General features: G+C 39.7%; 2 protein-coding genes across 3 annotated transcripts in view; one reads left to right on the top strand and one right to left on the bottom strand.

Moving 5' to 3' along the window:
• Nucleotides 1-26,774, bottom strand: part of fgf13a (fibroblast growth factor 13a) — a gene marked incomplete at both ends in the record, with an annotated part of 100,436 nt that overhangs the window by 25,618 nt on the left and 48,044 nt on the right. The gene's annotated exons all lie outside the window — the stretch shown is intronic.
• Nucleotides 9,863-14,313, top strand: LOC307256729 (uncharacterized protein). Its single transcript, XM_080035813.1, has 10 exons — nt 9,863-9,868; nt 10,225-10,327; nt 10,736-10,876; nt 11,054-11,208; nt 11,317-11,453; nt 12,118-12,211; nt 12,329-12,664; nt 12,826-12,985; nt 13,136-13,263; nt 13,371-14,313. Exons 2-10 carry the CDS (start codon nt 10,231-10,233, stop codon nt 13,692-13,694), a joined length of 1,572 nt encoding a protein of 523 aa, XP_079891939.1. The 5' UTR covers nt 9,863-9,868; nt 10,225-10,230; the 3' UTR covers nt 13,695-14,313.

Genomic DNA, 26,774 nt, shown 5'->3' with positions numbered 1-26,774 from the left:
AGGCACCAAATAGATAAAAGCATTGGTTTTCAGTGATGTTTTCTCCATTGATGGCTCTCCTTAATGACGCGAGGGAATCTAACCTCTGAACGCACTTAGTACAAGAAAAGATGGTCGGCAAAGTTGTTTGAAGGTTGGACACAGCCCGCACCTTGATATGTAGTGACAACTATATCCTTAGGGTGTTTTCTTTTAGCCAGTGATAACCTTATATGACTTCCTCTAACACTGTTAGTTGGTTCAGCCAAGCATGTTGTAATGCTGCTGAAATCAATATCACACAATTTCCTCATTTCCTTTCAATCCCCTTCTGAGCTTACTTCAAATGTTATTTTTATGTCCCAATAAAAGAGTTGTCAATCTAGTATTTCATGTTGAACATTTCCCGCCAGAATCCCTATCAAGAAAACTTAGACAGTTTTAGTTCAGATATCCAATTCATCAGGTAGATGAGCTGTATGTCTTTAACATGGTAGGCTAGTTGATCTGATTAACCTTTTTGGTAACACGCTACACATATTAATTTATTTTTAAACTGAAAAAGAAGATGCTTAACAAATATAAAAGTGAGGCATGTTTGGCACTGTTGATATGAATGCAGATATTATTATTTTTAATTCATAACTTTGTATGGAACAAAATATACAGGAATTAATAATAGCAATAATTATTATAATAAAAAACAAAATGCATTTAAAAAAAAGATGATACGATCCTGTAGGACCCACAAAAAAATGACAATGTATATAAATCAAGATGACACCTTTGGGTTTCTTTTGGGTGTTCTTTTTTATGTTATAATATGTATGTAATGTTATGTCAGTGATTCTTGAGAACCGGGACAAAAGGCCGTCTTCCATATGTAACTGCTGTTATGTTTAAAACTAAAAACATTTAAAATTGTAAATGTTATTAGGGATTAAGAATAGAATGTCTGGAGCACAATTATCCCCTTAAATTTAATTGTATCATTATATTATGTCAAATATATGACACTTGTTTCTTCTCATGACGTCCAAAACAGTGTGTCCTCAGAGAAGGTTTCAATCTTTCATATGCAATAAAACCTATTAAAAATGTACTTTAATGATTAAAAATAGTTTTTTTTCATCAAAAGCAACACTAAATAATCCCTCATATCAATAAAAAACAGTTTTTCTACAACACATTCATGTTTTATAAGGATCTTAATTGGTGGGACCACTTTACTGTAAGTCAACACCGTCAGACATTTCATTATGTAAAATGTAATAAAATCAGGCGAAATAAGGGGCAGGTGTCACTTTGAAGGACCTCTTGTCAAAGTCTACCTCAGCAGAGTACATTAGAGTCAGACAGGCTCTGATAAGTGTTGTGTAGTTTTAGAATATTTTACATTCCAAATCTTTAAAGTCCTGCATCACAAACATGATACGTCAACACCGACTTACAATTTCTGAAGAAGTTACTTGAAATGTTTTGATAATTTAATTTTCCTGAAGTAGTTCATATTGGCACCTAACATAAACAGAAAAACCAAATGGCTACTAGATAAATTCCATTTGTTATGTTTAAGAAACGTTAAATTTGTCAACACTGTCAGACAGGAAGTTGATATCTGACGGTGGTGATAGGCCAATGATGGTAAAAAAAACAAAAGCTGTGAGGTTGTGTCAAAGCTTAGCTCAGTAGCTTAGTATATGTTTGATACATACATGTAATTTAATTTGCCGAAACATAGGGTTTGTATTTTTTCAACATTGCACCCTGTTTTGTCCCACTTCTCAAGAATCACTGATGTATCTACCTTCAGTGATCGAAATAAACTACAAACTACACTACTGTCAAAGGGAAGCTTTAATACAGGGTGTCACTAAATTGAAATGTTAAGAATATGACATTGTTTAGATACGTGAAAAATGCACGGGCAAAACACTTTCCTTCAAGTAGTTGAGGATGTTGCCATACATTAGGCATACTGTGGTTTTGCACTCTCATCTGATATGTATGTATATGGTGTTACTACTGCAATCTGGGAAATATCTAACCTCTGTACAACCTTGTTTTACACTGCAGCATAGAGTATCCCTGCCTGCCTACTATCTGATACCTCTAATTCTACCATGAGCAAACACAGATCTGAATAGCACCATAAGCAGACTGTGGGTTTTGTTTCAGTCACCCAGCCACTGATAAACCTGGGCCATCCATCACTCAGGCGGACAGTGCGGCCCTTCAGGAGGATGTCTGTGTTTATCACTGACTATTAGAAGAGCAGAGATAAGAGTTGGGCTGCATTGTACCACTGCGACACTAATCAAACACCTAAGATGATACTAAAGAAAGTGCAAATGTGTATAGGCCCTGATAATGTCCATTGCGCTGTTAGTGCCTTCTGAGCAGAAGGGTGAGCTATGATGAAGGTGGAAAAAATTACAAAATAGAAAATGCAATGACACACATGGAACTGGGGGGGGAGATAAGTAAAAATGAGAACCATATTTTAAACAGTCATTCAGAAGTCTTTGAAGAAAGAATAGCTCTCGTCCCTATATTTTCTTTTTCTTTTGCCAACTACAGCTATATTTGACTCATTTAAAGTCTACCACAAGTGAAAGCTTGGCATTGATGAGCATAACATTCATAAACTATTCTCTCAGATAATCAAACCCAGCAGAAGAGCTAAAGCACCAGCGTCTTGGTCCATCCGAATGCAGAAATAAAAACAGACACAAGTGACCTCTGTAACCCACAACTGTAGAGGCTGTAAATGAGACAACCCAGAAAGACACAAGGACATTCACACACACACAAACAAACACACACTCAAAGAGACTGCCTTCCTGTCTCTCTGGTTTATGTGCTCTGGTTGCTTGTGGGTACATTCATTACTGTGGTGCCCCAGAATGCCAGTCTACTGTGGCCTCCCGAGGGCACCTTCACAGAGACACACACAGACACACACACACACACACACACACACACACACACACACACATACAAAAAGGAGAGTGAAAATAACTGGGAACCGCTGAAAGCATAGTTCTGTCAGCTTCTATCATTATGTGATCATAATATAAACACAATACTGTATCCAGAACATACTTTAATCTTTTTTGTTAGTTTGTTTTTGCATCATACTCAAACAGAGATATAAACAGGACAAGATACAATTTAGATTTGAAACGTGTTTAAGGCGACAAGTGCTGCAGAAAGTGTAACGGCCCAAACAATGTCCAAAGCATAGCACCATTCAGTTTTGCGTATACACACCTAAACTGTGCATGGAGCGCATGACTTCACACATACACAAAAGGTTCCAGCACCCTGCCGCCCTTGCCATCTCTGACCACTAGAGGGCAGGGCTCCAGCATAAAAGTGGGTGATAGGCCTGTGCTGTGTGCTACCAAGGTTGAGCACTGTGTTGACCTTTTTCTATTATCAAATATAACCAAACAATTAAACCTATCCCTTATTATTAATAACCCCAGGCTGTCATGATAACACTGAATGTTTAATTAATTTTTAAATTTGCAGAGTAAAGTGCCATTCAAGGGCAAACATGGAATAAAGTGCGAGGTTAACCTTGCTCGTGGTGTGTTACAGGGGGCAAAGTTGCATACTATCAAAGTGCCCTTAATTATATTGAGATATTAAATGCCCCACTTAATAATACTATTTGAAAATGCAGTAGCACTCTTTGAACGGAGTGAGAGGATGAAGTGAGAAATGATATACAGTATACTGTATTTCAGGGGGAAGAGGAATGGTCTCTGATCAACTCAAAGGGGGTTGCTGCTCAAAGCCTGCAGCCCTTTGGCAGCGGTGTGCTGGCTGTTTGCTCTTTGTGCGTGTGCTGGTACAGTAAATCCACTATAGCAGCAGCACCAAGCAAGCATGCTAGGACGCCAGTGTCATAGTGATGATACCACACGTTACCATGGAGACTGCACATACGTAAAAGGGTGTGAGTGTGTGTGTGTGTGTATGTGTGTGTGTGTGTGTGTGTGTGTGTGTGTGTGTGTGTGTGTGAGTGAGTGTGTGAGTGTGTGTGTGTGTGTGTGTGTGTGTGTGTGTGTGTGTGTGTGTGTGTGTGTGTGTGTGTGTGTGTGTGTGTGTGCGTGTGTGTGTTTGTGAGTGTGCTGAGAATGGGGGTTGGATATTACCGAACAAGAAACCATCAATCACTCAAGGTTCCAGTAGAGAGGGGGGAGGGGAGGCTACAATTCAGTAATGCCTGGCGGGGAGAATCATGGCAATGACTGTGTGATCTATCCCACCTCTTTGGAACCGGAGGGTTTTGTTCAGGACATGAAAGCAAAGGAGTCTGTAGAATGAAACTGGAGGACACGAGTCCCATTATTTCTCCCAGCGTCACTGAGGAACGATTATAATGTATGTCACAGCATGTAAAAAAATAAATAAGCTGTAAGTCTTACATTTCTTAACGATGGGTCATTAACTGTGTTTTATCTGTCAGACAGTTCTGCCTTCAAGCAATGTCATTTCTTAACAGGGTACATTTGCCTTATTGTTAGTCACAGGGACATTACCATAAAACATATATATTTTTAAACATCAAATACTGTATTTCAAAGAGGATGTCTGAGTTGTGTGTCTGGTCTGCTCATCATTAAACCACCACTAGTTTTATCACCATCACACTGAAAGCAATTAGGTGCAGACAGAATGCCTGGCGTTTGTCATCTAACCTAACTCACCTTTTGTATAACAACTGGCTTCAAAGTATCTGTCCACTGATCAGCACTGCCATATTGTTTTTCTCTCACACAGACTAGATAAGCGCAGATAAGTTTGTTGCTCAAGCAAAAGGAACAACATTCTATTTTATGCATCAACAAAGCTAAATATGGCACTGAATCATAGAACTGAAAATATATCAGGAGTTGAGCATCTGCCAGATTATTTTTTAAAGTTTGCTTGACAATGATACCCAAATAGATGATGAATAATTATCCACCCTTTAGAAGTCTATTTGAAATCTGCACCTTCACAGCTAATACAGGAGTCATAAAGTGAAAGAAAGGTTATGGTCATCACGAGAGTGACATTGTTCCTATTCAATTCAACCTGTGCTGTCAACTAGAAATGAACAATTCAAATGTGCTGTTTGTTCCTCGCAGGTACTTGGAATAAGAAAAAAATGTCAAGATATTTTTTCGGTGTCTTTATTTGACAGTTTGAAGTAGATAGTGGACAATGTGAGATGGGGAAAGGCAGGGGGGATGACATGCAGTAAAGGTCCACAGGTCGGATTCAAACCCACAACCACTGCACCAAGGACTGAGCCTATTTGGTACGCGCTCAACCCACTACGCCACCGGAGCATCCTGACTTTGCATACATTTTTAACAAAAATCCCTGAATAAAACACAGCAAATACACTAGTGAATATATGTACACAAGCTTGAATCTACAAGCTGCCACTTCTTGATTTGACTGCATGTTAAGTGCAGTACATCATTTAGCTTGGAAGCATACTAGGGGCTTTCACTACGACCTCTATGTTCTTTGTATCTGTATTCTGAATGTGTGTGTGTGTGTGTGTGTGTGTGTGTGTGTGTGTGTGTAAGGCTGTAATGAAGTGGAGAAATCTCAATCATAGGCACCAAACCGTGTACGAAATGGCCAGAGTTCAGACAGCAACCCGCATGGCATGACTAATGCTGTACGAGCCATGTGCTCTCATTCCCCCGACACATACAAGAGTGTAAAACTACTGGCCACAGCAGCTCCCCATTTCCCTTGTCCTCGAACCAACTAATACATATTTCTTCTCGTACTTCAAACAAAGATTTGGATGATTGGCACCTGAATCTGATTCTCTCTAAAAAAAGACTGGTATGAGATCTCTGTAGTCAGTTGGCCTGACACAGAAATACGAAAAAGAGGCTGATTTATTTAACACTCGGGACTGGTTATGAAACATCAGTGGGATGATGTCAGCAGGCTACTGTTTTGTTTAGGCCACTAATGGAAATTGAAATGTAATTTCTGCGTGTGTCCGTGGATGGGTATTTGTGCAATGTGCGTCAGCTTGGTGCAGATGATGTCTGTTTCTAGGTTAGCTCCAGCACAGTCTATAATACTGCATTACTTTCAGCCAACAGAGTGAATGGAAGATAAGATCATACAGCATGATGTATACACACATGCAATATTTAACAAGCACACACACACACACACACACACACACACACACACACACACACACACACACACACACACACACACACACATGCATTACAACACATGCACCCACAGGCAGCCAGTCAGCCCAGTCCAATAGGAGCCTCTAAATGCCTATTATCAGACCAACATCCAGTATCTGTCATTGCTAGCATCAAAACAGGAGGTAGCCGGAGGAGGAAATCAAGTGTGGGAGATCCTCCCTTGCCAAAATGGATGACTGAACACTGTCACTTGTGTGAATCATAGATGGTAAGTCGATGGCAGCCCTTTGGCAATATCCATCATTGTGGAAAAGCTACCAAGAGATAGCATTTAGGAGTTAAAAAGACCCTAAACAACAACATTCACTGTTATTCTCTTACAAGTCATCCCTCCTCCTCTTACCAGAACACACCCAGGAAATGGACTCTTGTCCCAACATTGAGGGACATCTGGTATCAAAGAGAAATCAAGGAAGTGTGATGCAGCCAAAACAAAGAAGCTCAGCCTTTCTGAAAGTTTGTATTAATAACGCAATGCTAATTATAACCTGTCTGGCAAGAGCCGTCTTAGTCCCAGAATACAGTGAGTGAAGGGATGTTGTCCTACATATCCCCTCCAGTATGACACATCAAAGAAGGGAATGGAGTGAGATTAAAGGCATCATCCCAGACACCAGCAGCTAGCTTAAAATGTCTTCTTACTGACCGAGACACTAAAGAAAACTCTGAGTCAAGCACTAGAGTATACAAGGTCATGCCTGCTCCACTTTTAAGAGTTGCTAACTTTGGACAAATTATTATTTTAGGTGATGGGCACTTCTTAATTATGATGATGTAAGCACAAACTTTTCTCATCTTGAAATTAAAACTTTTACTAACATGGTGTCCTGCTTGAGAAACGGCAGAGTAAACATTTCTCCTCTCTCGTGCTCACTCGGTGAGGAGAAACCCCGACACCTGTAGAGGTGTTTGTCATTTGCTTCCATCCAATTTTTTTTTTGTCATTTTAGACCACGATCTTGGACATTAACCAGGTCTGTGTCCTCAGAACAACCCTGGCACATCCCTTGTCTGGCCTCGAGAATAACTGTGAATATTATGCAACAAGGTCAAATGTTCAGCGCAGCATACAGGGTGTGAACATTAATGAAGCTCATTTTAGTCCGGTAGCACACTCTGGATTTCCCCTGCCACTGACGCATTTCCTCCAGGATAATATCGGGGGTTTCATTCCCCTGGTGGACAAGTAGGGCACAGTGAGGTCACATTTATATCTGAATTCAGATCTGAGCGACAGAGAAGCTGCATGGAAGAGAATGGTTCTCGAAACATTAAGTAATGAAAGGTCATATACAGGTTCTAAGGCTGCGTTCCAATTCGCATACTGTTTCTTTATTCTATTCTAGATACTACAACTGATCATATAACAAGTATCTCCTTAGCATGCAGAAGGCATACAATTGGGACATACTTTTACTTATTTATTTCATCATATCATTGCACTTTGAACGTGCATCTTGCTTATATATCTGTCACGTTGCTGCCGGTTGATTTCACTCTGAGGCTCCGTCGATGTGACATCACTGCCGGTGCGCACTGGATTGTGGGACAGAACCGCCCAAAAAGCATGTTGACTTCAACACCAAAAATTCCGACTGGATGTAGGGCATCCGGGTATTCTCAAGCATGCTGCATCACAAGAATTGGGACATCCTAAATCTTGTTCTACTATACTAAATAGCAGGGAAGTATTACATCTTTGGCATAATGTCACTTTTCTTATTGCACAGCTATAGCTGGAGAAGTGACACAAAATATGGGGAGACAGAGGTAAGAATAATATGCAACATAGATTAGCATCTGGAATCGAAACCAGCAGTGTTCAGTGTCATGAGCTGTAACCACTTGGCTACCACAGAGCTCCTGCTACGTCACTTAAGGTTAAAATGTGGGCCCGACCGATATATCGGCCGGCCAATTTAATCGGCCGATTATAGCACATCTCCGAAAAAGCGGCATCGGCAAAATGGCCGCCAATTTTTTGCCGATTTTTTTATAAATTCCAGCAATCATGTTGAGTGAGATGCATTGCTGCCCCGGAGGTAGCCTTATAGCATATTAACAGCAGCAGCAGGTGTGGATTGATTCACACTTGACAGTTCCCCCTGACACCAATAGCAGAGTCATTGGTCATCTCTTGACCGTTAATAGTAGTTGATATTACAATAGTTATTATATAGAATTTATATAGTGCTTTATTGGAGGTCATTCAAAGACACTTTACATCAAACATATAGAAAATCATACTTATAGAAAAAGAAAACAAAATACAGACAAATTAAAGATAAGGTTTGGAGTGGAGTCCGGTGTAATTATGCTTTCTGAAAGAGGTGAGTTTTGAGTTGACTTTTGAATGAGTTTATTTAGTCTGAGATGCTGATGTGTGGAGGGAGGGAGTTCCAGAGGGTTGGGTGCAGTTACATAAAATGCTTAATGTCTGAGTTTAAAAATGAGTCATGTCACTTGAGACATATTTGAGACACACTTTATTTTTTTTTAGATAATGCATATTTCAATAAATAAAAAGTTCCTGCACAGCAAAATCCAAAGTGTTAGATATTCAGTGTTGGAGTGGAGTGTAAAACATATAGAGTTGTTTCAACACTGGTTTAGTGTAATTTAACTACATGAGAGTTATTCTTCTAAAAGAGTTGGTGTTAATACAGGGAGTCAAATTTCATATTCTGCAAAACACTCTACAGTGTTGATTTCAAATATACTCAGAAGTCAAACCGTTGGTGGTTGTTTGAAAGAGGCGGGAGTCTAGCCAGACACTCTTTTCTTTGGACTGGAAAATGATCAGACATCCCTCAAACTGTGGCTAGGAACATCCATGTGTAAGTATGTCTAAGCAAATATGTATATTTAATTCAAATGTATAGCCAATCATGTGTATTACTATTTTTTACAAGAAGCTAAGGTTAACCATCAGTATTGTTTAGCTAGCATCAGCAAACCATGCTTAGCTAACAAGGCAGTAACATTATACAGTGAGGCAGCGCGTCTCATTGGGAATCTATTGAAAAAAGGCTTGTGTGGTCGGAGAAAGGCGTTAGGTGGACACGGCCCCTTTTCTTATTAAGAAAAGTATAAGCAACACACTGATTCGGCATGGCAACCCAAGCTTAATAACAATGCGCACAACAGTCAATTTGGTTTTAGAGCAAGTTATATGCTTGTTTGCCACTTCATGCTGTAGGCCTATTTGGCTCCATGGTATTGGATTGGTATCACTGACCACTTAAACTATCCTCAACAATAAGTTTAGTACAGTAATGTGATGTTGTGACTCGTTGCGCTTTATTTATTGTATTATTTAGTTTACGAACCGGCATGTAACCTACATTTTGGAAGGATTATGTACTCTGGTAGCTCAGACCTTTATTTTGAAGGTGGCTGGTTAGGATTTCCGCTATCATATTTCCTCCATATTCTTCTTATTTTTGCTGATATGTCGACCGAACGTTTGTATTAAATTGTTTAATTAAGTATATTGGGGTTCATGTAAAGGTTAGATACTTTTACATACAGGAAAATGATGGGGGTTATCGCTTAAGTATCGAGCGCCTTTTATTTTACCGCACTTGTTGCGCTTCCGTGAGCTTTACTTCCTCTTTGGGTCGGGACTCCTCGCGGTAAGCTACGTTTCCACTCTGCTCTCTGCACTTTAGTTGTTTTCTGTTCAAACTATGAAGTCAAGGTATTTAAAAACACATGTACAGTGAGTTTATTGACATTGTTATGTACTGGGTTAGTGATTTAATCAATTTCCATGTATAAATATGCTAATTAGAGAATACGTGCATCGAGGACTGTTAGCAGGGCCGCCATGTGGCCATACAAGCTAGCGTGTGCACAGTCAAGTCTGTTTACTGGCTAAGCTAGAAAAACGACATTGACTGTTGCTACCCAGTGGCATAATAAAGGCAACAAAGAAGAAAATTTTACTGAAACAGGTGTGGACTATTCATGAATGTACTTTGTTTTTAAGGACATAATGTTGGTCAAGGTGAGATTTGGTGGCAGTCAGAAGTACGTTAAGGTGGCAGAGACTGAAGAAGGCTATGCAGACTTCAGCTCGTTTCTTCAGAAAGGTTGGTACTACTTTTTTCACACAGCCCTGATTGTTGGTGTAAACTAATAATTTGCTAAAATGTTAGTTCATGCTATAATGTGATTTGATTTTAATACGGTTACATTGCCCCATCCATCAATTGTTGTTTATTATGCTGACCAATTGTAATCATGTATTATGGACAAGTTAAAATGCAATTGGTAATATATCTAAAATGTAGAATAAGAAAAAACTAATTTCTCTACTAATATATTTTGAGACTGTTGGTGTCCATTTTAGAAACAACAAGGAGTAAGTTGTGTACATGTCATAGACCCTTGTTCCATAGTTAAAAGCCATTTAATTATTGATTAATAATTAATGATAAAAAAGTGTCAATAAAAGAAGCATACAAAGGACCATTTTTCTAAATCTGATATTCTCTCAGTAATAGGAAAGTTAGGTCTTCCTCTGCAGACTGAGTTATACTTGACAGATGAATCAGGGACAGAGGTGGATGCAGATGTATTTGAGGACCTTTTACAAGCAGGGGACCTTACAATCATTGTTTCTACAGAAAAGTCTACAGGTAAGATTTAGTCTTGTTAGGGAGAAATAAGGATCATTAACCAGATGTACTGTAATAGTATGTATTGTGAAGGCATGTTTGTTTGAGTCAACTAACCTGAAAAGCCAAATAATTTGTTAGGGGGCCTCAAACAATATTTTTATTCAGTTGTGTGTATTTCTTTTAACTGTCTTGCAGTTGTGCTTCATCAAGATCAATTAGATGTTTCATCGGAGTCGCTTGTGTCAGACACCTCATCCTCTGTGCCTTCAGATTCATCTGATGCAACAATCATTCTTGAGAAAGGTAGTGGAGTGAAAAGGACCCACGCCGATCAGGAATCAGCAGAGGCGGTATATAAATTAATTTTTTTTTTATGTATTAACTAATCATAGACATTGTACTGTGGTCTTGTTGCAGGGGAGGTTAAAATTAAAATGTATTTGTTTCTTTGTCTTTAGATGGTGAGAGATATACTTCAGTCCAAGCCAGGGGGAGAAAAGGTGTTGCATGAATATAACAAAACAAAGACATTGACGGAAGGTACACGGCGACAGATGGTAAACCTACTGGTGGCTGACATGGTTGAAGTTCATGGGTAAGCATGTCATGTTCTCTCTAGTGCTCATCATGTCTCTACAAATAATATATGTATAGAGGATGTAGGTGTACATTTTAGAAACAATAAGGGATGTTTTCCTCAAATAACCTTGTTCCATAGTTAAAAGGTATTTAATTATTGTGGTCTCCTATTTCAGTAATATAATAAAGTTGGCTTTTCTGTACAAAACAAATTTGTGTCAGAATAATCAAACAAACAAAAACATTGTGATAGAAAATAAAACTGAAGCAAAATATTACAAAAAGTAATCTCTACAGCAAAACGTATTCAATGGGAACACATCCCTGAACAAATAAAACTGCATGTTAGAGGTTGTTAATAGCTGGTAGTTCAATCGCAGGACTGACGGGCGTAAATATGATCAGTGAGATAGTAACAAAAGGGAGCTGTAAACAAAAGGACATGGTATCAAAAAGAAATAAGCACAGGACTAACAGTTGACATGATTACACACATCATTTGTTTGTATTGAAAGTCTACTTTTGAGTTTAACCTCTGCTTTAATGTGCTTTGTTCTCTCATATTCTTATTTTAGTTTGACATTTAAGATATTTTGATTAATTATAATGACACTAACACTGATTCAATACTTAACTACTAATTTAAAGCTTGAAAAATTATATATTTTCTTCTTTTAAAGGAGGCTCCCACCAACCTATGTGCGAACTAAATATGCTCTTGGCATCATTACTCTTTTTCCGTACCTCAAGGATCCTTACTCAAAAAATGGATATGTAAATTTGTAAATCAATGGCGTATGATAAATTGATATAGGGAGGTTATTCTGAATTTGCCCTGTAATGCTGTGATACATCAGTTATGTTTATCTTTGTTCTTTTGGGATTTTACAGGAGCACTACTATGATGCAGACAGCGGGTCTGGCTATTTGGCATGGAGGATAAAGACAGTCCAACGCAGCTCTGCAGTCCAGTCCCGGAGATGCTCAACCACCGCTACATATCAAGATGGTCCAAAGAGCAAGAGGGATTTTCTACTAACTGACAAGCAACTGTTTGGCGAGGAATGCCGCGAGGCGATTTCTTTATTGAAGCACACGACTGATGCAACAATTGTCAAAGAGAAGATGAGGGCAACCTTTCAATACCGCCAGAAACTGGTTCGAGACCATCAAAACTCCTCCACAGTCCTGGATGTTTTCCCACGTTTCCTCGATAGCCCTGGCTTGGTAGGAAAGACATACCATTGTTTAATTCATTTTAAAGTGAACAATGATAACTGGAGGATTACACTTTTATTTAAACAAGCGTAAAAATACTGACATTTAGTTTGTGGATGGTTTCCTATGTCTATGAGAGGTTGCAAGGACTTAAAGTGTTTCTTCTGTAGATTGACAAAGACTTCACCATGATGTTTGGAGAGGATGCTTCTGGCAGATTTTTGGCAAAATGGCCCACCTACTTCAAACCTAGGATCCTGGCAGACTCCAAGAATTCTAAAGAGTTTGTCAAAGACCTCTTGTCTGGAAATCAAAGCTCCGATGGGTCTGGTAAGCATGGTTCATTATCTCTTTTAAAACATTTAATTACTTACCTGAATGCTCCAAATTATGTATTTTGCATAATCTGGTTTTATTTAAGATTGTTTTCAGATTTAAATCTTTCTGACAATCTTCTACTTTCTTCTGCTTTCCCCCTAGACTGGGACAGTGACCTGTCAAGCATACTACTGCTGCTTCACCTACTTCCCCCCACTGCAAAAGGACACAAGAAGGGTCCTAGAATAAGCTCATATCAAGCTGTCGAACATCTTGTGAGATATCTGACGGTAAGCAATGTTTAAGTTCTTCTGTGCCACTTGTGCATGGGCTGCATATGTTTTTAGCAATGTAGCAGGTCATTAAAATGTTTCCTTGTTCCTCTTTGTTTTTGCAGATTGGAGTCAGTGTTGAGACCTTCCTTGGGAGTTTGGAACCAGGACAGCCTTTCCTCCTGTGTGTCGGTGAACAGAAGAACATCATCCAAAGATTCTATGTCATTGTTGACCACAAGGCCATCCCATGCAAGGCGCAGACATCCCTGGCAGCTTTCGATGAACTCTTCAAGGCACACTTCATCTTCAGCGTGAACTACCATGAATCCCTCAACAGCTTCTATACCTTCATCCAAACCACTGTGTTCAACATTGATGTGGGAAGTACCAAGGAAACTCCCCGTGTGAAGGAGCTCAGAGCAAGACTGCTGAATACACAGATTTGAGGTGATACACATCCTTGGGTGCAAATATGTTGATTTGTTTTATCTGTAAGGTACACCACAGAAGTTCTGTATTGCTTTGTCAGCATTTGAGATTTCACCATGGATTATATCCAGGAAAGACGTTACGTTTGAAATGTGGACAGCCGGGGTGTTCTTCATTATTTTGCACTTATTCAGGGTTCAAGAAACACCTTATTCGTTTGCACCGGGACACTGTTTCAACAAATACTACTGACAATGTGGACATGCACATAGAAGATGATGTGCCTTCAACTTCTCATTCAGTCTGTACAGTAACTCCAGTAGCCACCCAGGTCTCTGTTGATAAGCATCATTTGTTAAACGTGTGGTTCTGTTGTAGCACAGTTGCAATCATCGGGTGTTGCTGAGAGCACTGTCCAAGCAATGGTAGGGTCAAAGAAATAACAGTTTTTGGAACTTGCTCCTCCTCTTGATTCAAATTGTGAATATAGTGTTTTCACCAGTTGTTACTAACGGTATGACATATTATCTGAAGCATTTAATTAATGATCATCACAAGCTGTTCAAATCTTTGTTTCCTGAGAGAAGACTTATTTCCGAAGCATCATTTTATGATACATTACCCCAGGTGTATTCGTAAAATAGGCCCACTCCTTCATGTATGGTGTATGAGGTTTGAAGCCAAACATAACTTCTTTAAAAGATCTGTCAAGAATTTCAAAAATATCACAAAAGCATTGGTAAAACAACACCAGAGACAGTTAGCTTATCACTGGGAGAATTTTAATTTTCAGAGGTTTGAGTTTGGTCCAGTAAGGAAGGAAACAATTGATAATTTGGAAGGTGGTGAGACTTTACTTGCAATGTTAAACTTGAATGCATACTCTGATGTGTCAACTACCAAGTGGGTGAAGAACTATGGAACTGAGTATCAAACTAGTATGTTTGTTTGTATTTCAACAAATATAGAAATGCCTGTTTTTGGAAAGATCAACCGTATCATTATAAATGACGATCAAGCTTTCATTTTGACTGGCACAGTTGATACTCTTTATTGTGATGAGCACCTTAATGCCTACTGTATCCAGGAGAGGAATGATTAATTTTCTGTTATTTCTGTTGATAAGTTAATTTATTATAGACCCTATGATAAACAGTTTTCTAATGGGATGGATGAAAAAGTATACATTGTGCCACATTGCCATATTGTGTGACCCTGGGAGAAACAGTACTCTAATGAGATGGATGAAAAAATGTACATATTGCCATATTGTGACCTGTGCTATTGAGGCTGGCAGCTGTGAAACATGTTAAAGCCAATGCTGTGTTAAATGGTGTACTTGAAAATACAATTTATTTTGAAATACAAACTTTTTGCATTGTCTTTTTCTTCCTTATAATAATACCGTACTGTAGGAATATGATTTAGAAGTAATAATATAAGCTAAATATTTGACCATGTATAGCATTAGGGATTATAACTCCCCACAGTGTTTTTAAAAATATATAAATCAACTCTTTAGAGGGTTAGATATCGAGTTAAATTTTAAATCTGATGTGGTGTTAAATGGGAGCAACTCTATTCAGTGTTAAAAAATAATACACTGATGGGTGTTAGATTTTAACACTGCACACTAGTGTTGTGTAAATTTAACCCTGGTGAGTGTTGACCAGTGTTAAATTTCAACTATCGAGAGAGTTGATTCAACTCAATCACAGTGTAAAGTATTTAACACTTTTAAAAGTGTTATTTTTACTCGATCTGGTGTGGACCTATATACACACTTTCAAAGTGTTGAATTTAACTCTATAGGTGTTGAATTAACACTGCCGATTTTGCTGTGTGTACACCCATTGACAGTAACAAGTATTTATATATATTTAAGGGTTCAAAAAAATCGTTATCGTAATTTTTCTCAGAAAACAATCGGCATCGGCACCCAAAAATCCATATCGGTCGGGCCCTATTAAAATGATTAGACACTTTCAGATCTTTTCATGACTATATAGGTAAACATGCCAATATGATTGCACAGCTCAGATCGGAACGGCTTATTTCAGTACACTTAAAAGCCCAACGCGTTCGCTGAAACCGATCGTCTGAGCTGGAAATGACACGACAGGAGGCATGACTCAACTGGTGAGAGTGGGCGGGTAAATAGGTCATGTTCTCTACCCACCACAGCGAATCCCGATCCCACTTTTCACTTTCAGTCCCCGTGCTTGTTGGGCGAAGTCAGCACACAGACAAAATCAATGAGAACATAATGACAATGGATGGATGGTAGGGGACCAGTGTGCGGAATATAACAGGTGGGAGGAGCTGTGCACAGCTGATATAGAGCCCAACAGAGGTATGGCCAAAAAGTAGGCCAGAGCACAGCAGTGAAGCAGTAATCGCTCTCTGTGGTCCATAGTAGGCGTGTAATATGAAAATGCAACACTATTACAAAAAATGCCCTGGACTTGTAAAAGCATAATGAAGCTTAATAAAATGTAATCTTATCCCTTTGCCAACACTACATCATGCTACAAAATGAACCCCATGCCATGCCACTAGCTAAAATGCTTGGCAAATATACTGGTAACCACAGTACTGTGTTTGTTGATAGTGTTTTTTTAATGACTTTAATAAAACGACTTTGTGACAAACTAAACTAAAGGCCTCACAGATATTAACACATACTCAAAGACAGAGCAAGAGTTCAGTGTTGGTGCTAATGTCAAGCTACTACTTAATTATTGTCATATAATCATTTTGAGTGTCAGTATACACACTTCAGGCCATTCAGTCAGGCCATTTGCTTGTGTAAACAAGTGTTATGAACTAATAAAATGCTCATGACGAAAATGACAGAATTTGAGTAGGCAAATCATGTTTAGCTGGCACTCATTTTTGCTTATAATGGACCTCATGTTCAGTTGAAATGACAGTGGAGCCCATTAGATGGTCATATTGCCTTTTTGTTAGTTATGGTGTCATTGTGTGGAAATGCAATGAAAAGTGTAGATTATTTTGAATAGGTTGAGTGGTAAATTCAAGTGGCATTTGCATGCTCCACATTCAAGATGATGTTGACGTTTGATAGCCGAGAGTCAGCTGCAGAGCAGTATTTCATTCACGAGCTTCGGTATGCTTTTTGAAATCGAACCCAGTGTATAATCATGACAAATGGAGATCAAAAGAAAAATAGTTAAAATACTGTCCGATAAGTTAAGCAAGAAATCTATCCGTCTTACAGTTGTTGGCAAACGCACACTATATTGCAAGACGATTGACCATTTAGTGTTATGTTTACACCTCCCACTGTGGCTAGGTGATTCCTCAAATCAGAAATCATACTTTTCTCAAAACCAGTGCAGCATCTTGTATTTATTCTTCCTTTGGTTTGAACTTTAAACAGTTAAAAAGGAATTAACTGTGTGCAATGCATTGATGCATTCTTAAATCCTGCTGTATTTATCAACCCATTAAAAATTATGAAGAGGGATCCAAAGAAATCCATATGCAACACAGCATATTCCTTGCTGCAGTACATGCGTATGTATGTGGGTGTGTATATGGATGTGCACGGAGAACAGTTGTCTACAGTTGTCACCCAGACCTAATGGATTCTATTACTGCCTAATGCAAACGATTGTTAATTCATACATTCTAAAAAGATAGAATTTGTGTGTTTGGTGGTAGTTTTGAATTATTATGAAGTATAATTCAGTATGGACTGAATCAGGTGGACATTCTTAAACAAAATTAACAAGTGACGTGGGCAACCAGCTGGTCTTTAAGGGTTTTGAAATCACACATTAGGGAAATTCAACAACCTCATAAATCCTTACTATTACTTGACGAAAGAATAAGAACTTGCTACTGTGGAATAAAAAGTTTAATGTGATGGGGGAATAGTTACACAATGTCTCTCCTTCTCTCCACTACAACCAGTTTGATCCATGTGTTGTACAATAAGTCAGAGGTCATGCTTTAACAGAATTCAATGATTGCACTGAGCCCTCTGCTACCGATTGAAGGATCAGGGCAAATGACTGGAGTCCATATCATATTACGAGGGCTAAGTTCCCAAAGCAGCACAGCTGCTGTGGTATTTCAGTGTCCGAAGCTGTGGCAGTTTACAAAAGTAGCCGCCAAAAACATTCACAGACATTCAACAAGTCAGAATAGGTTTGTCTCAGCACTGCTGGATCAGATTTGTACCAGAGAGACGGTAGGAAAATAACCCTTCTTGAATGTCTAGGCATAGCCAGTGATACCCACCATCATCATGGGCCTGAGTGTTTGCAACCGAGGCGATAACATGAAGAGATTAGGACATATTAACGAGTGCTTTGACAATAAGAAGACACAGATTAGGGATGGGAGGCTGAGTGACCCTGGCCTGTTGCTATACTGGTTTACATGTGATCATCTGTAATGCTGATTGCTATCCATTATGTCATACTGAACATGATTCTGAAGCCTGTTACATCCCGCTTTCCCTTTATTTTAGTTCACATCTTAGCACTCTGACCTATTTTAACAAACACTGTGTGTGTGTGTGTGTGTGTGTGTGTGTGTGTGTGTGTGTGTGTGTGTGTGTGTGTGTGTGTGTGTGTGTGTGTGTGTGTGTGTGTGTGTGTGTTTGTGTGTGTGTGTGAGTGTGAGTGTGAGAGAGAGAGCGAGAGAGAGGGAGGAAAAGAGAGACAGCTGTCAATGGATGCTGGCAGGGCCTGATGAGATGTGCAAAGTCTAATTATCTCTCCAGCCAGTGGATTAGCAAGCTAACACTAATGGCTGCCATAAGGCCGTACATCCCGGAGAGCACACACAAGCGCGCATGCACGCACACACACACAAACACACACACACACACACACACACAGAGTAAAAAAAGGGAAAATGAGATGAGAAAAGGCACTGAAACCAGGAAGAAGCTTTTTGGAGCACTTTGTTTTTTTGGGTGGGTGGGGGGTTCTGTGGGCTTTGCCAGGTTTGGACAATGTATGGTTGACTGAGGAGTGGTTGAAGTTTGCGTAGTCTGCCTTAATTGCTGCAGTCCTGTGCATGTGTGTTTGTATGTGTTAGTATGTGTGCATGCATCCATGCCGTGTCTCACCCGCGCCTGACAGCCGAGGTTCAGCGTAGCCACACAAATGCAACACCTCTATGTTGTATAATCAGTTCACTGAGTCGCCCTGTCCCGCTTGGGCGCTCGTATGCGCGCTGTAAAATTAGATTTGGGTACTAAGATAATGACTCGCGGGCCTCATGTTCACAGCATACTGATGCAAGACACCTGACTGAGTCGCTTGTAATAACAACACTGTACGACACAGGAGTCGCAGCTTGTTGGAGGTTAAAGGCACGTCATTGAGGCCAATCCAGTTACTTACATGGGGGCACATTTGACAAACACCTGCAGAGGGTAATGGAGGGGCAATGTACGACCTAGGGAGGGGGGACTGCCAACTTGGAGAGCACACTCTTTGACAGTTGAAGAATTACCATTTCATTAACAGTATGCATTATTTATGTCCATCCCATCCATTGCCCTGGCACATACATTTACAAGGACCTTGAGCAATCACACCGGGCTATTCATGGTGGACAGAATATGATTTAATGTCCGAGGAGACCGCTCTGCATTTAAATATTAAGTGCTGTCATTAAATAGGAGCTTTTCCTGTTTGGTACCTATCTTTTCTGACATAGATTTGATTTGATTTCAAAGAAAACATTTTTTTGGGATGATTCGATGTGATGATACTTGCAAACTCTTAATTCTTAATTGTAGCGAGTGTAAGAGGTCTGAGTTTATGAGCCATGGCATATACATGCACATATTATATTACAACTCACTCACTCAGATGTACAAATCTTTGGAGAAGTAAGGTCAGGCAAACAGATCAGGGGTGAGGCAAACTATCCTTTAAGCAAAAGTATTCAATATACATTATATATCTAGCTGTTTGTTGTTTTTGTTGTTGTTTTCTTTTACAGAAGCTGCTGTTCTTAACTTGTGGAAGGGATCACACAGATCACTGAGTCGGAATTAAATTGGATAAGGCAGTTTAGGAATACCCTGGACAATTTCCTGACATTTAACCACCACTGAGAAGGAAGTAAACAAACAATCTTTCTCAAGTGCAGCGCACACAAGTACATCCAAGCAAGAGAGACTGGGGAGGAAGAAAGACCCCCCGGCTGGCACAGCATTTAACACAGCTTTTTGTTCTGAATCTGATCTCATTTTTGACTAACCAACTTTAAAAAAAAGCTTGCCAATATCACTATACAGTATATCCTCTGTATGTGAAGGACGGTACAACTCTTCTGCTCCCTTGAAGAGACAAGTTTTTTTCCCGGGGCTGGCAGGCGACATGGTGTGACAAATTGAGTACCCGTATGAATCCTGTGGCCACTATAAGCCCCGGCTTTAGACTGGCACATAACTTGGTGCTCCTTGAGATAAAACAGGCATGGTCCTTAAATAACCCCGCAAGCACCCAGGATTACCCACAAACAAAAAAAAGTACAGATCAAAACTTTCTGTTCAGTTGTGTTATTCAGTGCCACTGTCTGAACTGTGCTGTTTAAAGTGAATAGAGATAAGGGCTGCATGTCCTAACATGTGAATTCTATGGATTTTTACTATAGAACCCTCAACTACTCAAAAATAGCATTCAGTTTGTGATCAATGTTAATTTATGAACTCTACTAAGCTTCTTCTTCTTCTGCCAAATAAGTGACACTAATTTGTGTGTGTATCTGTAATCTCCATCCTGGCAGCTGGCAACAGCCCATTACTGTGGTGCCGACTCAGCAGTTCGCCTCATTGCCCCAATTAAAAAGCTTAACGCGTGTTTACTCTGGGGAAAACTTACACCCTGCTTGTGTCACAGTTGCTATAACCTGACTGCTCTACTGTTTGTGCCTGCGTACCTCTACTTTTGAGCCGGCCCGTGGTTCAACAGAAATTCTACTGAATATGAACAAACAACCACAAGCATATCCGTCATCCGTCGCATACAGTACACTGTGACTTTAGTGTCAAGCTGTGAAGGTTTGTCATAATTGAGTGAAGCAGCGCGAGTGATGGGGCAAGTTTGAATCCAGTGTACCACTGCTATTGTGGAAATGGAGGATAAATACACATGCTGCATGTAGCTATGTGGAATATAAAAGAGCATTTTGCTACTGTAGTGCACCTGCATCTTTGTGTACTCTTGGTATAAAATAGATAAGCTATGAATTATTTCTCAGTAAAGTAACAGCAGACCAATGTTACAATAAATAAAAGTTAGCCCTTAAAGCTTGCAATATAAAAAAATACTTCATATAATACATTCTGATTCATTAGACATGGAACTTTTGAGATAAAAACCTTCCACTGGATGATTACCGCTAAATGCTAATGGTGTAAAAGTTTCAAAATAAGTTGCGACAAAAGCAGATACTTTGCCAAATTAAGGCCTTTGCATTCACAGTTGTGATTGGTTAAAGATAGTGTTCATGCTGTGGCTGGCACAGTGCACATTTAGAATGAACATTCATAACACAGTCATTCATAACAAACCAATTCACTGTATTGCTGAACAGAATCCTTTATTCTATGCTATGCAGCTGCTGCTGAATGTGCCAGAGGACCTGAGGAGAGGAACTGGGATGCGGAGGCGTAAGGGAGAAGAAGTGCTTATTAAATAGACAATGATGGAATGTCATAGGCCTGGCAACTTTACTCTGCCTCACTTTGTCTTGCCTGTCCCCAGAGCAGTTTCTCATTAATTTTGCCATGCACACGCCCACTCCAGCTGTTTGTTAATGCCTGTAGTTTAAGCCCCAGACAAGACTGAAATGAACACGGCATCAGCATTTCTGCCTGAACCTGAGGCAATAAGTAAGTCAAACATTTCCTACTGTATGTTAAAAGTGCATGCTCACTTGGGCAGATACAAATGAAGGAAAATTGCATGCGAGGGTGGAGATTATACACCACGCCAATGGAACACGTACTCTAACCTCTTCTAATTCACATTTTGTTGGTGTCACGTTCTGCTTAAGAAAAGGCTCAAATTTAACTTGCAATGTAAACTGGGCTAATAAAACACCACTCATTCATAAATGAGGGATTATTTGACATAGCTATTGTGTCAATATTGTCTTCATAAGCTGTTCAAAAGAATTACAGCTCATTTTTCACGCGTGCTATAACTGTCCATTTGTATAAAAGCCAAGGTACATGCTTAAACTTTATGAGTTTATGCTTTATGCAAACTTTATGCAAAAAAATCAAAAATCACTTATGATTTCACCAGGCAACCGGAGAGGTCAGATAAGCAGAGCAGAACTTCCAGTGCTTGTGTGACATTGACACTCTCCTGCACAGCCTTTACTCTCCCCAGGCAGCCAATTACATTATCATACGGATTATTTATTCATGCATCGTCTATTTATACATTGACTTGTTTTTTCGTGCGAGGGAAAGCGAGACAATTAAACAAGCTGCTATCGAAGCAAGAGTGCATCCTGAGGCCACGTGTTTGTCTCTTGTCAACATTGCCGTGGCGTTCGGGACTCTGTGAATTACTGCAATTGGATACTCTGCTATAAGGAGCAACACTGGCCCCCGTGAAATGTAATTGCGTCGTGTCGACTTTGTGGTGAATCATCACCGCCATGCATTCTACACTGGGTGTGGGAAATGGGAAAGGACCGCTAACCATCCCTCATTCATTCCCATACTGCTGATTATATTTTCTCGGCTGAGTGGGCAGCAGATGAGTTATTCTGTCAATAGGGCCGAAAGAGACGATAGCGAGAGTGGCCTGAATGTTGAGCAACACAAGGTGCTGGACCTCATTCTGTCTGTGTGAGAGACTTATCACATTACTGATGTCATTACATTGCTTAAGAGAGTGCACCCCAGAGCTGACAGTTGGTTAACACTCTAATAGCTTAACTGATGGCTGTGATTACCTCAAGTTGATGTAGCTAATTTTAAACAAACCTTCATATGGACCTAGTTATGCTTGTATAGTTGAACCACTACTCCTCAAAATGTACATGCTATTTCCTGCTGTGCCAATCGTCCAGTCCTTTCTCACAACTTCCATTACCATAAAAAAACAACATCATAAAGTAATAAAGGTGGATTACCAGTCTCGAGCAAATTACGAATATATGCAAGCAATAGCGAAAAGTGAACAGAAACGCAAAACCTCTACCGGGGTCCTTTTAAGGATAGGTTCACAGTTTGTCAAGGCGTGTTTCTTAAAGCAATAGTCAAGGGTCCATATGTACGTGCAAGCGGTTTTTGCTTGCTGTAAGCATTTTTGCAGTGCTTACAGTGGAGGAATTTTAAGAGGTCCATTTCTGAAGGGCTTTCAATGTGAGTGATTGGGGACGAAATGCGGTCCTACAAGTTTATTTGAGACTAATATGAGGCATCAGCCCTCTGAGGCAACCAAATCCTTTTCAGTTATTATCCTTCCATTACAGCACAACACAACAACCAAACACTGTCGGCGGAAACACAAAATTACACACCAGGGCACGACCAGTATTTAAAAAAAATTTGAGTCTGGAAGCTACCCACAATAATTTTATGACTTAAAAAGTTATGAATTTATCCCTTCAAGCTGTAACTGTCCCTCTGCTGTGTACTGTAAACGTGTGGTGGTCTTTTCAGCCTTTTTCTTGAATGCAGTCAAATTTCTAAGCAGTTCAACATTTGTAAATCCAGTTAACATGAGGCAACACTTCTTAATTCAACACTCATTCCTTGAGTTTATCTCACACAAAGGAAAAACATATCAACTACTCCCACATTTTACCTCAACGTTTATCTCTCTTAATGGATATCTGTCCGTCTGTGTATATATTGCATAGCCTCGAACTATAAATACAAAGTCTTGTAGTCGTCTAAATTATGAATGGGATATTTACCCAGAACGGCCCCCTCGGGCACCAGCTTTGTTTTTTTTTATGCTGTTGCGAAACATTGTACAGAGAAACAGAGGCGCGGGGGGGGGGGGGGGGGGGGGGCGAGAGGGGACACCAGAGAGAGGGATTTGAGAATGAAAAGGAATTCGAGAGAGAGAAGGAACTGACAGGCAGGAAGCACGCACTAGCCTAAAGATGGAGGTAGCAGGTCAGGTGCTCTTGTGTCTCTGTGTTCTGATGCTCCCTGCAGCTCTAAAGTGATGAACCTATTAGCAGGTGATGTAGAATGGCGGTGCTGTATCTTTTCCACCGCGTCAGATGTAATTATATCAAATGGAAAGTACTACATCTATCAGTTGTTCTATCTACACATTTCGGGTGCACACACACACACACACACACACACACACGTAGCCATGGGTTACTGAAGATACGTTCCCTGGTGTGCATGGATGAACTGATATGATTCAAACTCATCCTCCTGGGGTGCTACTGTCCAAGCCCTGGGCAGAGGTGGGCAGAGTAGCCAAAAAATTTACTCAAGTAAAAGTAAGTTACTTTAAGATTATAACTACTCAAGTAGAAGTAAAAGTAGTTATAAAAATTATTACTCGAGTAAGAGTAAAAAAGTATGCAGTGAAAAGACTACTCAAGTACTCAAGAGTACAAGTAGGCCTACTGAATTACTCCAGATTTATTTTTGAAATATACAGAGTAACACAAACGGTACAGAATAGACACGAACATAATATAAAACAACAATGTTCAAATAAAGATATGTTAAATAACATAATTTTAAATAAAACAATAAATAAGGTTTTTAAAAATCAAATTAATAACCCTTGAACTCAAACAATAATACATTCATTATCTGCCAAATTAAATACATCACCCTTCAAATAAAATGATAATAAATTAGGCTTGTCCAAAATTATATTAATTAAAACCAATACACTTATAACACTGTTGCAATTGTTTTGCACATACACATTTTAAAACAAATTCCTACAATATGTCACTGGCCCTGAGAAAATTATCTAGGTTGTGTTTAGCCCCAAAAATATAAAACACAAAATTAAACTTCGTTACACATCAAAACCTGCTGGCACACTCACTTAACGTAGCCTATGAAACTACAGAGTGGCTGAACAAAGAGACCACTCACAGACTCTCACACAGCCAGACTGGGGCATGCGAAGTGAGTGCTACAGGGAGATCAGCGGTTTCTTCCATTTTCTCGACTCACCCAGATAGTCGGTAAAATATGCGTTTAACCTACATCGCACGGCCACGGACACAACATCGGTGCAGAACCGCAGCCTTTAAAAAAGTCCGCGGACATTGTTGAGCCCTATGACAACATGACAACACTTGTCATGTGACTGAAGTGGCTGCATTTGATTGGCAAGCTTTTGTAATGTGGTTTTTATTGGTTGAAATAGTCACGTGATAGAGATGTTGGCTGAAGACGTCCCCGGGGAGAGAAATCATGATAGAAATAGCTCTCGCATGTAATAAATAAAATATATAAAAAAACAAGGTAACGATCGTCACGTAGCCAAATGGAACGGCGTAAAAGTACCGTTCTTTCTTCAAATATTTACTCAAGTAAAAGTAAAAGTATGTTGCAATAAAACTACTCCTAAAATTACAATTTATTCAAAAAGTTACTCAAGTATTTGTAACGGAGTAAATGTAGCGCGTTACGACCCACCTCTGGCCCTGGGCGACCGATGGCTTGTTCTGTCAACCATATCTCCTGTGACTTGTGAAACCACTATCCTGCTCTCTGTATAAGCCACCTCAGTGTAGTGCTGGGATATGCATCAGAAGCATTAGACTTGGATGGAAAATTATACTCTGTCAAAGCCTCGCAAGAGCTTTAAATGAATGTTTGTAGCGCTCAGAGCTCTGTCAGTGACACACTCCAGTGTATCAACTGCACAAAACATCAATACAACCTTAGAAACATGGCCTTTCAGTTCAATTTTCAACCCCACAGTTGGATAATTGTATTGCTAACGTCCTTGCATTTAATATAATCTGAGCATATAGGGACACAGACCATTCTTCCATAGTGAACGCTCTGTGCTGCCATCTACTCTCACTTCCACTTAGAAATTCAATGTACATGTAGCTGAGTGTTGTAGAATCTATAACCTATGAAAAATGATTAATAAGTGCAGCACAAAGCCGTTGTTGCCATGGTAACAATGTGAAAAGGGTTGACTTTCCTGCTCAGATCTCAACAAAATAAATATTTTCTCTGTCAAATCAAATACTTTTTCTTTTCAACAAAGTTTAAGCAAATATATTTCAGAATCTGCCATCTTTCAGCATAGTATTTTGGATGGTTATTTGATATGTATACCTTTGGGCAAGATCATTAGCAGACAGCTGTCTATTGTGTGTCTGCTCCACACAAGGTTTAACAAAGTTTCCATCGGCGTCAGGCATCAACATTAACGACGTCCTCGCGAACAGCTTACGTAACAGCTGTAGTCTCCCCTCCTTCCTTTGTTAATTCAGTCACGTCCAACTGGAGCTGCAGCCAAACTGAATAATACATCTGTACTTCTCTAGCCAGACCTTTGCTAGTATTGCACCTCTTTATCACTCCCAACCCCCTCACCCTCACCCTCACCCTCCCTTCTCTCTCTCTGTCTCTCTCTTTCTCTTTCTCTCTCTCACACACACACACACACACACACACACACACACACACACACACACACACACACACACACAGATATGTGCATGTGCTTGAGTCCTTCAGTGGTTAGACAGACACCCATCAACAGGTGAACCAATATCCAAGTGTAACAATACTGTACCAGACCTGAACCTTATTCAGATACAAAAGGCACAGCAACACATTGCAGAAAACACATCAATAGTGAGATCATTCATATCTTACCTATCAGGAAGTCTGCAAGGGAAAACAATTTCTATAATCTTAGCACTCTATTTATGGTTGTATGATAAATGAGGCAGTCAAAGGCCACGGGAGTGCCGGACGGTGAAGGGTATATGGTAGCATGCTTGGATTCTTAAATGTTTTGCTCTACTACCGTGTCCTAACTGTACAAAGGCTGATAACAAATACAGAGTGCAGACATTTCCTCATGCTGCTGCAAGCACTAAAGAAGGAAGAGGAAATAAAT

The sequence above is a fragment of the Ammodytes marinus genome, assembly GCF_949987685.1.
Source record: "Ammodytes marinus genome assembly, chromosome: 10".
NCBI classification, from domain to species: domain Eukaryota; kingdom Metazoa; phylum Chordata; class Actinopteri; order Uranoscopiformes; family Ammodytidae; genus Ammodytes; species Ammodytes marinus.
The sequence above is the reverse complement of the archived record's forward strand: the minus strand, read 5'-3'. Positions and strand labels throughout refer to the sequence as shown.

Coding starts and splice junctions, on each gene's coding strand:
- LOC307256729 (XM_080035813.1), top strand. CDS start 10,231: ATGTTGGTCAAGGTGAGATTTGGTGGCAGTCAGAAGTACGTTAAGGTG. Junction 11,209..11,316: donor ATCAGGAATCAGCAGAGGCG/GTATATAAATTA, acceptor CTTTGTCTTTAG/ATGGTGAGAGATATACTTCA. Junction 12,986..13,135: donor TCAAAGCTCCGATGGGTCTG/GTAAGCATGGTT, acceptor CTTTCCCCCTAG/ACTGGGACAGTGACCTGTCA.